We start from the raw sequence: 14,093 nt of genomic DNA, 5'->3' as shown, positions 1-14,093 counted from the left end.
GTTGTACCAAGTGTTCCAAGCACGACTGATACCAGTGCAATAACATATTATTCTCAAATAAATCACATCTTTCGTCTAGGTTAGAAGCTACAAAAACAATTAGGTGTCGTGTGCAAACCGAAGCAGAAAGAAAATATGGCGTTTAAACATTTAATAAGCCCATGCCAACTTAACACAATATATAGAAACGTAGTAACCATATGACAATACTTCCTCGAAAAGACTTGTTTAATATCATGATTGCACATTTGTATAACAGTACGATCTTACAAGGGCATTAGTTCAGTGCGCCTCCATTTTTGGTTCTTCGGAGCAGTTTAAAGATCATCTTGTAGTTTCTTATTGCTCAAACGGCTGTAATTTCTGATATTTATATGTTTGCCTAGTTTTCTTCATTGCTTGATTTTGATTGGGTGAAAGTATCACTCATAGTCGTTCAAATGTCACTCATAATTACAATGAAATCATGAAAATGTCACACATAACAATCTGAAACCTTGGCAGCTATGTAAAATGCACACCTGACATTAGCTGTTATCACAGAGCCCCCGCCCTGGCCGGCCTTATCTGCACAGTCAATGGAGTCTGGTAATTAGCAGCTCGTTACTGAGGCAGCAGGAGCAGGCAAGGTGCTGGGGCTGATGAGCACAGCCCTGGAGCCATTCATATGCAGAGGGCGAGGGCTGGGATCAATTGACCTGGCAGCTCAAAGGAGGGGGAGGACTTGTGGCTGCAGTTTTCACGACCCACATTCTGCACGGCGTCGCGGCGCCCCTGGCTTCTCATCACGGCGCACCAGGGCGCCGTGGCGCACACTTTGGGAACCACGGCCCTAGACGCTCGTATGGCCTTCAATATAGTCAAGTGGCATTACCTCTTTGCCGTACTTAGGCATATGGGCTTCGGCCCCAGGTTTTGTGCCTGGATACTAAGCCCCTGGCACATGTAGTGGCCAATGGCCGAATCTCGGCAGAATTTCCTCTCGGACGTGGCACATGATAAGGTTGCCCTTTGCTGCCGCTTCTATTCGATCTGGTGCTGGAGCTGCTGGCAGCCTGGATCAGACGGGACCCGGTCATACGTGGGCTTCGTTGGGCGGCAGGCTGGGAGGACCACATCTCCCTCTATGCTGATATCCTGCTCTACATGGCATCTCCCAGGCGCTCGCTCCCCAGACTTCTAGATATATGGGAGTTATATGGTAGATTCTGCGGCTATACTATCAATTGGACCAAATCTCTTCTTTACGTGCTGAGCGGCACTCCACCGCGGCTCCCAGCGGGCTGTACGATGCAGCACGTGGAGGGGAGTATCAAATATCTGGGACTTCATATCACATCGCGTCCCACTGACTTTCTGGAAAAAAACCTTAGGGAACCCTTAAAAAGACTCTGTCGTGACACCAAATATTAGCAATCCCTACCTTTGACACTATTGGGAAGAGCAGCACTCTTTAAGATCACGGTACTCCCTAGATTCCTCTCCGCCCTACAGAACACTCCATTCCCGGTTAGCCCCCTTCTGTTTCAAAGCAATGGAAGCAGAAGTAATCAACCTCCTATGGGATGGGAAACCTGCACATATAGCCATGCATAAATTGGTCAGGGGGTGGTATGAGGGTGGGATCGCCCTCCCTAATTTACAAGCATACTATAGGGCCTTCCAATTGATCGTGATTAACCAGTGGCTGCACACACTTCAGATGGAGCCTGCGTTCTGTATGGATAGGTATGTGCTAGGTGAGGGTGGGGTGATGAGGGCGCTCTATTATAGATCTCGGAAAAGCACCCTTATGGGGCTCACTGCGCACACGGTGCACATATGGTATGCAGTACACAAAAACCTGGCTGGGATAGTATCATAACACAGCTAATTCCGCTCTGGGAAGCCCAAAGACTGGGTAGGCTTAGCGGTAGCAAGGGTTTCAAACAGTGGGACCTCAGGGATCTGAAGAGGGGAAGATCTCTGGTGCAAGGCGGAGGTCATCACATTTACCCAGCACCAAGATACGTATGAAATGGCACTTACCTAAATTTTCCGCTACACTCAGATCAAACATGCTCTTAAAGTGACCCTCCCCTCGCGTACCATACCCCAAGAGGCCTCCCCGTTGGAGGATAGGCTCCTTACAGAATACATTGACAAGTAAGCCATTTCCCTGACCAATCGTAAAATTATTAAGAACCAACCAGACCCCACACAAACTCTTAGAGAAAAATGGCAAGCTGATATAGGGGAGCTGGATGAGACGGATTGGCAGGAGGCACTTGCGTCCCCTCCGGAGGTGGCGATACCCTCCAAAGTAAAGCTGGTGTAATTAAAAATACTTCACCAAATTTACTACAAAAGGCTAATGATACATAAGTTGGGAAACGCTGCTGACCGACTCTGCTTGACAGTGTGGGGGAGTTGGCATTTTCCTTCATACGCTGTGGGAATGCCCAAAGATCGTGACATACTGGGGATCGCTTATCTCACTATAAAAATGATTTTGAAGAAAGTGCATTTTCATTCAGAGAGATGCTACTACTATCAAAAAGAAGCAGGAGAAAAAAAAGAAAATTAGACATCCAAACAGTGACTCAGTCGGAGGGTCTCGCTACCCATAGGATCCCAAATCTATTCATTTTAAACATGAGTTCAGTCTGAAAATAGCTTCCTGTACCTCTTATAAATCTACTACAATACATTTAAATGGAACATGAAAACCTGTTTAAGCCTACAAAAATGTTACTATTTTGAAGTTAAGGAGGTCTTAATTTTCAATCAATCCATCAATCATGGGCATTTGTATAGCGCGCTACTCACCCGGAAGGGTCTCAAGGCGCTGGGGGGAGGGGTCCGCTACTGCTCGAAGAGCCAGGTCTTGAGGAGCTTCCTGAAGGAGAAATGATCCTGGGTTAGCCGGAGGTGGATCGGGAGGGAGTTCCATGTCTTGGCTAGGTAGGAGAAGGATCTTCCCCCGGCGGTGGCTTTGCGGATGCGTGGTACGGTGGCGAGGGCGAGGCTGGTCGATCGTAACTGGTGGGTGGGTGCGTAGAAGGTCAGGCGGTTGTTGAGGTACTTGGGGCCCAGGTCGTGGAGTGCCTTGTGTGCGTGGGTGAGGAGCCTGAACGTGATCCTCTTGCTGACGGGGAGCCAGTGCAGATCTCTCAGATGGCCGGAGATGTGGCTGCGTCGGGGGATGTCCAGGACGAGTCGTGCGGAGGCGTTCTGGATGCGGTGGAGGCTTTTCTGAAGTTTGGCTGTGGTTCCGGCGTAGAGGGTGTTTCCGTAGTCCAGTCGGCTGGTGACGAGTGCCTGGGTGACCGTCTTCCTGGTTTCTGTGGGGATCCATCGGAAGATCTTACGGAGCATGCGCAGGGTGTTGAAGCATGATGACGAGACGGCGTTGACTTGTCTGGTCATCGAGAGGGAGGAGTCCAGGATGAAGCCCAGGTTGCGTGCATGGTCCGTTGGTTTGGGGGTGGAGCCCAGGGCAGGGGGCCACCAGGAGTCGTCCCAGGCGGAGGGGGAAGATCCCAGGATGAGGACTTCCATCTTGTCTGAGTTCAGTTTCAGGCGGCTGTTCTTCATCCATTCGGCGATGTCTTTCATCCCTACGTGTAGGCTGGTCCTGGCGGTGGCGGGGTCGTTGGTGAGGGAGAGGATCAGCTGGGTGTCGTCGGCGTAGGAGATGATGTTGAGGTTGTGTTTGCGTGCGATGGCTGCGAGAGGGCTCATGTAGATGTTGAAGAGGGTTGGGCTGAGTGATGACCCTTGTGGTACGCCGCAGATGACTTCGGTGGCCTTGGATCTGAACGGGGGGAGGCGGACTCTCTGGGTTCTACCGGCGAGGAACGAGATGATCCACTCCAGTGCCTTCTCTCGGATTCCGATGTTGCTGAGGCGCTGTACTAGGGTGCGTTGGCAGACAGTGTCGAACGCTGCAGAGAGGTCCAGGAGGATGAGGGCCGCTGTTTCACCATTGCCGAGCAGGGATATGACGTCGTCAGTGGCTGCGATGAGGGCGGTCTCGGTGCTGTGGTTGGCTCGGAAGCCGGACTGCGAAGGGTCGAGGAATCCGTTCGTCTCGAGGAAGGTGGCAAGCTGTCTGTTGACGGTCTTTTTGATGACTTTGGCAGGAAAAGGGAGGAGCGAGATGGGGCGGTAGTTCTTGAGGTCGGTGGGGTCCGCCATTGGTTTCTTCAGGAGGGCGCTGAGCTCGGCGTGCTTCCAGGTCTCCGGGAAGGTGACGGTGTTGAAGGAGGTGTTTATGATGTCCTGGAGTTGAGGTGCGATGATGGAGTCGGCCTTGTTGAAGACGTGGTGGGGGCAGGGGTCGGTTGTGATCCGGAGTGGATGGTGTTCATCGTGCGGGTGGTGCCTTCGGTGCTGATCGGGGTCCAGGCACAAAGGGTGGTGGTGGGGGGCGTTGGTTTGGCGGTTGGGTGCGTGGTTGGTGCGCCGAAGCTGTTGTGTATATCGGTGATCTTGCGGTGGAAGAACGAGGCGAGTGAGACGCAGAGGTCTTGTGAGGCAGTGATGTCGTTGTTTCCAGCGCTCGGGTTGGAGAGCTCTTTGACGATGCTGAAGAGTTCCTTGCTGTTGTGGGCGCTGTTGTGCAGTCGTTCTTTGAATGCTGTCTTCTTGGTGGTGAGGATCAGCTTGTGGTGTTTGCGTTTGGCGTGTTTGAGGGCCGTCATGTTGTCCGTGGTCTGGTCGTGGCGCCAGGCTTTCTCGAGGGTGCGGCAGTTGTTCTTGGAGGTCTTGAGTTCGTCGGTGGACCAGGGGGCTTTCTTGCTGCCGGGTCTGCTGGGAGGGTCTTTCAGTGGTGCGAGGTCATCTGCGCAGTTGGTGAGCCACTGTGTGAGGTTGCTGGCTGCTTCGTTGGGGTCCGTTGTGGTGGCGGGAGGGTTCTGGCGGAGGGAGGTCGTGAGCTGCTCTGCGGTGATCTTGTTCCAGCTCCTGCGAGGACCCTGTTGCGGGTGGTGGTGGGTCGTGGATTTTCTGAAGCTGAAGTGGATGCAGCTGTGGTCAGTCCAATGGAGTCCGGTGGAGTGGCTGAAGGAGATGTGCTTGCTGGAGGAGGAGACGGGGTCAAGCGTGTGGCCGGCGTAGTGGGTGGGGGTGTTCACCAGTTGCTTGAGTCCGAGGTTAGCGAGGTTGTCGAGCAGGGTGGCGGTGTTGCGGTCCTTGTTGTTCTCCAGGTGGAAGTTGAGGTCCCCTAGGAGGATGTAGTCGGCGGAGGGGAGGGCTTGCGGGCTGATGAAGACGGCGATGTCTTCGCTGAATTGGGTGCGTGGTCCCAGGGGTCTGTAGATGAGGGTGCCTCTGAGGGTGGTCTTGGGCTCGGTGTGTATCTGGAAGTGGAGGAGTTTGGCGGCGGTGAAGGTGTCGTCGGGGTTGGTCCTGATGCGGATGGTGTTCTTGTGTACGATGGTGATGCCTCCTCCAGTCTGGTTGACATGGTCCTTCTGGGTGATCTTGTATCCGTTCGGGATGGCTATGGCGATGTTGGGCACTGAGGATGCGTTCATCCAGGTTTCTGTGAGGAAGGCGACGTCTGGTGACGTTGTGTTGAGCAGGTTCCAGAGTTCGACGGCGTGTCTGTGGACGGAGTGGGTGTTGAGCAGGATGCACTTGAGGTGGTTGTTGTTGGTGCTCGGCTTGTCCGGTGCAGTGCAGGTCCGGAGGCAGGTGAATTTGCAGGCTTGGCAGGTGAAGGGTCCATAGGAGCGTTTCGGGGTGGCTAGGTAGCAGGCGGGGTTTCGGCCAGCGTTGAGTGCGTGGAGGGTGGCGGCGTCGTAGGTCCGTCGTGTGGGATGGCATCGACGGGGGCCAGGGGCCCTGGCGCTGGGCGCGTCCGGGTGCGGACGGGTGCAGACGGGCTTGCCTTTGGCGCGCCTTCGGCGCACAATCGGCGCGCCAGCTGAGCGTTCGCCGTGCGGCCTCCATATGAGGGGCTGAGGGACGGAGGAGCAGCTGGGAGGCGGGAGCGGAATGGCAAATGGGAACAACGGGGGGCGGGCCGCAGGGAGCAGCGACGGGAAGCAGAGGGCGAGGCGGGAAGCGGGGGGGCACAGCAGGCCAAGGGGGAGCGAGGGGAAACAATCATGGGTTACAGAAGGCAAAAGGGGAACGAGGGGGAGATGAAGACAATCACAATCACGGGTTACAGGAGGCAAAGGGGAACGAGGGGGAGACAAAAACAGTCACAATCACGGGTTACGGAAGGCAAAGGGGAGCGAGGGGGAGATAAAAAACAGTCACAGTCACGGGTTACAGAAGGCAAAGGGGAGCGAGGGGGAAAATGGCTAACACAGGCACAAGTTAACAGCAAAACGAAGGACCAACAGCGGGCAGAGCGCGTCCAACAGCACACAGCACGGGGAGGACCACGCGGTGGCTAGGGGGGCGACCTACCTGGTGACAGGGTCAAGGGTCGCTCCCTTTACCACCGTGTTGCCTCCATATGAGGGGCTGAGGGATAGAAGAGCAGCTGGGAGGCGGGAGCGCGGTGGCGAATGGGAGCGGCGGGCAGGCGGGGCCGCAGGGAGCTGCGGCAGGAAGCAGAGGGCGAGGCGGGAAGCGGGGGGGGCACAGCAGGCCAAGGGGGAGCGAAGGGAAACAATCACGGGTTACAGAAGGCAAAAGGGGACCGAGGGGGAGATAAAGACAATCACAATCACGGGTTACAGGAGGCAAAGGGGAAAGAGGGGGAGATAAAAACAGTCGCAATCACGGGTTACGGAAGGCAAAGGGGAGCGAGGGGGAGATAAAAACAGTCACAGTCACGGGTTACAGAAGGCATAGGGGAGCGAGGGGGAAAACGGCTAACACAGGCCCAAGTTACCAGCAAAACAAAGGACCAACAGCGGGCAGAGCGCTGCCCAACAGCACACAGCTCGGGGAGGACCACGCGGTGGCTACGGGGGTGACCTACCTGGTGACAGGGTCAAGGGTCGCTCAAGTTACCAGCAAAACGAAGGACCAACAGCGGGCAGAGCGCGGCCAACAGCACACAGCACGGGGAGGACCACGCGGTGGCTAGGGGGGCGACCTACCTGGTGACAGGGTCTATAAAAAGAGCACACATTGTCGAGAAGTCCATGTGCAGATGTGCTCCTTCTAAAAGGACAGAATGCCATCAGTCAGAGTGAAGTTAGCCAATGGCTTAAGTGGGCTGACCATTTTCCCAATGCTATGTGCTGTGGTGGCCAGAAGAGAAATGTAAATGACAGCGCAGCAGACCAATGGGTAAAGAGGGCTGTCTGAAGTGGCTTGAGTAAGTAAATTGTACATATAATTTTAGTAAAATCAAAGGTTCTCATCTAACGCCAGACTTTAAAAAAAAAAACACATACATACCAAAACATATTAGACAAGTTAGCATCCCCTCTAATGTTTTTATTAAAACAAAGGGAGGACGATTTATTTTGCAGCAATCTTTTAGAATTTCTAAAGAGAAACTCATAAAATTTTGAAATAACTGAGTTTGCCACGCTACCCTGTAGGATTTTTTTTGCGCAACACAATTCATGTATGCGCACATAGGAAAACAGAGCATCTACGTCGGCAATCAATACGCTGTCCTCCAGCCTATCAGAGACTTCCGAGTGCATCTCCTTATCATCTGGTCAAATTTTTTTCTCCTCCTTAAAAGTTAAAAGCTCCAGCAGGACTCCTGCTTTTGTAAATGAATATGACCGTAACTTCCTTCTCTCTTCCAATTCGTTGTTTTTCAGCACTCAAGTGCCATTGAATTCAGATCCCCTGCGTGTGCCTTGCCATCCTCTGTGTGTTCTAACCCTACAGCCTCATAATCATGCTTTTGCTTCTTTTTTTCTGAAGTACCTACAATGTTTAAAAGATTTGGAAAATAGGGTAATCGGCTGATGAGAAGTGTCTAGTTAAACTGCTCCTCTACACCTCTAGGACACACGCTTTTAGGTGGGCTCTATGGCTCTTCGAAGAGAGAGACCCCACGTACAGATCCCGCGAGGTTTGCTGAATCTCTGAGTTCTGACAGCAGAACACAGAAGCTAGCTTGGTACCCTTTTTAGGTCTTGCCTGAGCCAGCCCATGTGCTGCCCGGAGAGACATTTTGTAAGCGGCTTTTGAAAGTGCCACCACCAGGCTTTTGGTGGCCTCAAACTTGCGTGCACGTGTGCATGCACACGAGCAGCCGCCATCTGTCGCACCATTGCTTGTTCTTTACTTTTGCTACAATCGCGACACCAGCGCTTTACCTTTAAGTAAAGCGCCGGTGCCGCGATTGTAGCAAAAGTAAAGAAATAGATGTTTATGTCTATTTCTTTACCTTTGCTATAATCGCGTCACCCGCGCTTTACTTTTAACATTAAAAGTAAAGGGCGGGTGCCGCGATTATAGCAAAAGTAATTCATTTTCTTTGATATTTCAGTGTGTTGCAAGTGATCGTATAGCATTTTAGTTTGTCGCAGACCCGCTATTATTACATCGCACTGGTAGTACTTAGCAGCTCTCGTCATATGATGTAGTATTTGATTGTTTAGTAGCCCTCATGTCGTGTTTTTTTAACTGTAATTCCTCTCACACTATCATCTAGTAGCATACGTATGAACTGATATTTCAGTGTTTACTTAACTGCACCACTGTGGTTTTCAGTATTTAGTAGCTCATAGTAAGCAGATATTTCAGTGTGTAGGTAATCCCTCCACTATGATTGTCCGTATGCAGCAGCTCACGGAATTATCGGATATTTCAGTGTATTCAGTTTTTAGGCACTCACACTGCGATCCGTGGTTTTCAGTGTTAAGCAGCTGCAAGGGTGAGCTGATAGTTAAGTACATATATATATATCCACACCTCTCTTGCAGGGTGAGTTGATATTTGAATGCTTGGACACCACATACACACACACTCTGATTTTCAGTATTAAGCTGAATGCAGGGTGAGCTGATATTTCAGTATGTGGATACCCCATGCATACTGGTTCTCAGTATTAAGCTGCTCGCATGAGCGGATAGTTCAGTGTGTGGACACCCCTTACATACATATACACACACACACACTGGTTTTCAGCATTAAGCTGCTCTCAGGTTGAGATGATAGTTCAGTGCTTGGACACCCCAAACACTCACACTCACTCACACTCATACGCACTGGTTTTCAGTATTAAGCTGCTTGCAGTATGCGCTGTTAGTTCAGTGTGTGGAACACAAGCGCATACACACACCACACACACACTCTCACGCTCTCCTTTTCGCTCTCTTTCTCACTCTCTGTCTCTTTTTCAGTATTAAGCTGCTCGTAGTGTGAGCTGATATTTTAGTGTGTGGTCACCACATATACACACACTATGGTTCTCAGTATTAAGATACTCTCAGTATGAGATAATAGTTCAGTGTCAGGACACCCCATACACATTGGTTTTCAGTGTTAAGCTGCTTACAGTATGAGCTGATATTTCAGTGTTTGGGAACCCTCCCCCTAACCCCCCAGTGTTTAGCATTCTTCTTCCTTGATGGCTATGCCATTTAATGAATCATTATATCTACATTTTATTTACATTTATTCAGGGCTCACAACCAGCTCAGGATTCCTGTTCTTTCATGTGTGTTGTATTTAAGCTTTTGGTGAAGATTCCATTTTCCGCTTAAAAATTAACAAGAGTAAATGCTGCCTTTTTAGGTTTTACTGAAGTGGAGATTTGGTTAAAAAATTAGACTAATCTGCGGTCTATTATCAGCCCACTGTATGAGAATTAGTTAAATGACCTTCATAAAGACAAGAGAATGTCACTTACCTTTAAATCTCCTATCGTCCGGTTCCATTGCAGCAGGGGTCCTTTTGAGCTGGTTCGCCTGCTTTGGATTGATGCAGAGGGAGGTGCTCAGTGTGGCCTGGCCCCAGCTTCCCTTGGAGTGTCATATCCCTCCTCTATTGTTATTCTTGTATCAGGATCTGTGCCCCCAGGATAGAGAAGCCTGTGTGTGTTTGGCGGGGGTGGGGGCGTGCTCTGACAGTGTGTCACATTTAGGTGAGGGCTTTTATCAAAGCTGACAAGTATATGAAGGCATTCTTTCACTCAGACAGTCGACTCATTTATTGCCCCCTAAAATGCTGCATTCAAGAACCAAGAAGACAGATTCCCGCAACCTACGAAGAAGGAGGACGAAAGAAGACGCCCAGCAGAGGAGACTGCAGAGAAGAACCGACTTGGCCTCACCCTACAGGCCCATCTGCAGTATCCAGAGATCCGTCCCAAAGCTCACCGTGTCCTTCAGCCAGCTACCTCCAGAGCCCCTGTGAGCACTGACTGCCTTCAACAAAGACTGGATCTCCTGTGAACAGCGGCTCTGTACAAAAGAAACTCCCACAACAGACTCTGAGCCTGCTGAGGACAAATAAACCAGAAGCCTGGAACCACCACTGCACCCGACGCCTACGGCCTGAGTCCAAGTGGCACGCCGGTCCCAGCGAGGTCCCCCAGCACTCCAGAGTCCAAGTCCACTGTGGGTTGTCCACTCCAGGACTCCTGAGGGTCGCATGCAGCCTCTGCGCGGAGACCCTCCCCCCCAACCCCGAGTGGCCCAGTAAGGTCAAATCCGACTTCACAAGACACCCCTGCATCCAGCCACCCTGTGCCCTGAAGAAGAAAACCTGAGGTGCACCTACATCCTTGAGCCCTCCAACTTACCTGCCCAACTGTTGGTTCCTCCTGGAATACTTCCTGGGCCGAGCCGGCAGACAAAATCCCAAACCGGCAACTCCCATTGAAAACAACTGGGCACTCGATGCCAAAACAGCACCCTGCACCTGGCCGCCACTGTGGGTGCACCATGTGTAATAAATCAGATCCCCCTTTGCCCTGAGTCTAAGTGCATGAGCTTCGCTCCCACAACCTTGTGGCCTGCTCGTGAGCAGCCATCAACCGCAGGCACCCTACCCCCCCATTGGATAACATAGGGCCTCAGCACTCTGCACACAGCTGCTCTAGTGCCGCTAAGGGTGCTTTGAGAGTGCATCCTCGACCCTGGGGAAACCATGGTAATCCCAGAAACCAAACTCCCACAACCAAGTAATGTACTTATCTGTAAATTGATAAATTAATTTCCTCACATAGGATTGCACTGACTGCTTTTCGAATGTTCATTATTTTTAAATAGGGTTGTTCAGTTGCACATAATGTCTTCTTGTTTATATATAAGACAACAAAAATACTTATAAAGCTTTTTATTATAACTTTTCAACATGCTAACAGCAGCCACACTGCTCTACAGCATAGTTTAAAGACTTTGGCAACGCCAATAGCTCTGGCTAAACACTCACAGTGGTAGCTTGGTCAGTAAGATTGGGGCGGTGTGAGCTTCAGATATTCCAACAATAATGCTGCCATATAATGTTTGAATACATTATACAACAAGCAGTTTGCATGAGAGGGACCTGAGGGTCAGTGGAAAATGCGAGGAATGCGAATTTGTAGGAGTACCAAGACAGAAAACACAATATTTTGAAAAATTACCAATATTTTGAGGACTTTCAAAACAGAGTGTATGTGTGTGTTTTCCTGATGAAATCCAACTGACCTCCTAATACCCGACTATTTATCATTAAACAAATGTGTTAGGATGGTGTAAACCCCAAAGCTACGTCCCTGCTTGTAAGGTCCTAAAGACGATACCTATTGGCTATGTCAATGCTTGCTTTTTTGTTAAAAATACGTTATTGAATTCAGTATATACTACATATCAACCAACTACAAGAACAATATTGATAAACCAAAATGAATATGCAGTATTAGATATCTATAAGAACAACCATAAAAAGTATTTCTAAATTTTGAGAAGGGGAAAGGAAAAGGAGAGAAGGTAGGGGGAGGAAGGGAGGACATAGGAAAGATCATATTATGAGTCATCAATAGTAACAGTAATAATGACAGCAAGTTGCCTCAAAGATAATTTCATATAATTAACCATATGCATTGTAACATTTCCAATGAAGTAATTAAAGTATAGAAGAAAGACAGAGATACATTTCATGGAGGATGAAAATTTTCAAGAGATACAGGTAAAATATTTAGTTTATCACTACCAATTTCAATAACTGCTTTTCTTAAAAGTTGTTCAAAGTGTGGAGTTGGTTTGTATGAAACTCTAAGAAACTGCAAATATACAAAAAAAACGCTTTACTTACCTTTTCTCTAGGCAATGTCCCAGTGTGATATCTAGGCATATCACATATCACATAGAAAACGTAGTCCATAAAGCAATCTTTAAAGTAATCAAAAGTAATCTAAAAGTCATTTTGTGTGTATTTAAAGTATTTAGAAACCTGTAACAAAGTCATTTTCATTCAGCTTTCTTGTATTGTTCAACTAGCCTTGAAAAGTACCATTTACACTTACCTGCGCCAGGCTTGCTTGGATCCAGAAAATAGATATAACACATTTTTTATGCAAACAACTTGGTCTGAATTCAGTCTTTGAGTGTATTACATCATTTCTTGCTGTGTGTGTACAATAAATGCTTAGCACTACCCTCTGATAAAGCCTTACTGCTCGCCCACACTGCCACAAATAGAGAGTAAGGTATTATCTACTTTTACCTCTGCCTACCTTTGGGGTTCCACTGGACTCTGGGCACACTATACCTTACTTTGGTATAGTATATACAGAGCCAGATTCCTACACCATGCTATTGCAGACACAGGCGACTCATATACAAATCAGTCTTTGCCCTGCTCCAAAATGTACAGACCAACATGAAAACATAGAAACTCTGGCACACCCTCACTGATAAGAGCCAATAAGACTGGATAGGAGTGGAGTTGTTTGCTTTGCTGTTTGTGGTCACAGATGTAGCAGGTCTAGCTTGGCCATCATTTTAGGGTAGGGCTGGAATTGAGTGGCATTCCACCTATCACTCTTTTTCTTTATAGAAGTTCAGTCTACAAAAATGGTGACACAGAGAAAAGATGGGATCCGGGGGCACCTACTTTCCTCAATCTGGCAGAAAGCTTTCTGGCTACCTATAGCAGCCATTCCCTGACAAGCAGAGTCCATCCGGGATGGGTATTGTGATCTACACAACAGATGGCAGACTTATGGTTCTATAATCCTACGAGGGTTGCAGGGGGTTTGAATCACGTCTTTTTGTAGCCGCTGAATCTCATTGTGCCTCTTTTATTTCAGGTCCCTGAACAGTTCCTGGAGATTGCAACAGTAACTTTGCGTGAATTTTTTGGTGCAATCATAAGCGGGAAAGACTTGGATCCATCCTGGAAGAAATCTATATACAAAATTATTGCTAAGCTGGACTGCGAGATCCCAGACACCTTCCAAAGTCCCGGCTTTCCACAAGAGATTCTGCAGAGCTGAATAAAGACTTACAGGGTCTTCGAAACAGCTGCATCTAGAGAGCACCAAGGTGACTACTTGGGCCCTTTAGTTTGCTTCTTCTGGCCAAGCTTACTAACTGTGGTGCCCTATCTAAACTAAAATCCATTTCAGAGACCAGGCACACAAACTCCCAGAAGCTACTAAATGACTCCGCTTCCTAGAGAAAATTTGGTAACATCTGTCGAAAAAGCTTACTAAAGAAACATGAGTCTAACCTGTGCAGGAAGAGATGTTTGCTGCTGTACAACAGAGGCCACTGAGTATGGGTAGAGAATAAATATTCAAGAGTAGCTCTGGGTTCGTCTCAATGGAAGAACAGGGTACCTACCTTCTGATTAGAGATGTGTTAACCTTCTCGTGAATAATTGTTTTCTCCAGATAATTTATGAGGTCATCTTGTAATGTAACGTAAGGTCTACCAGGATTAGCAATGAGTCCCTCTGGTATGGGTGGGATGCCTACTCCAGATCAGAGATACTTACTCGAAAATAAATCACAGGCATAGATAAGCTAGTTGGAAGTTACAGATACAAATCTGGATTGTGAGGCTTAATTCTTATCAGCAATGATGCAATCTCACCAAAGAGAAGTACACATTCCAAACTAGTGATGGGGAAACCACCTATTAGCACGGATGCTAAGTTCAAACTAGACCTGGAGGTCACCTTGTTCAGGAAGACATGTTTCTCCAATGTGTCATTCAAGCTCAGAAGGGAGGCCAACTCATTGG

At 48.9% G+C, this 14,093-nt stretch overlaps 1 protein-coding gene across 1 annotated transcript in view; it reads left to right on the top strand.

Moving 5' to 3' along the window:
• The window catches only part of PROX2 (prospero homeobox 2), a 96,718-nt gene extending 83,066 nt beyond the window's left edge, over nt 1-13,652 (top strand). The window contains exon 4 of the mRNA XM_086936610.1: nt 13,157-13,652. Within this exon, the coding sequence (XP_086792736.1) occupies nt 13,157-13,342 (186 nt within the window). The 3' untranslated portion in view covers nt 13,343-13,652. The remainder of the gene's footprint in view (nt 1-13,156) is intronic.
• The last annotated feature ends 441 nt before the right edge of the window (nt 13,653-14,093 follow it).

The sequence above is a fragment of the Lissotriton vulgaris genome, chromosome 9 (assembly GCF_964263255.1).
Source record: "Lissotriton vulgaris chromosome 9, aLisVul1.2, whole genome shotgun sequence".
NCBI lineage: Eukaryota > Metazoa > Chordata > Amphibia > Caudata > Salamandridae > Lissotriton > Lissotriton vulgaris.
This window is presented reverse-complemented; position numbering and strand designations above follow the sequence as displayed.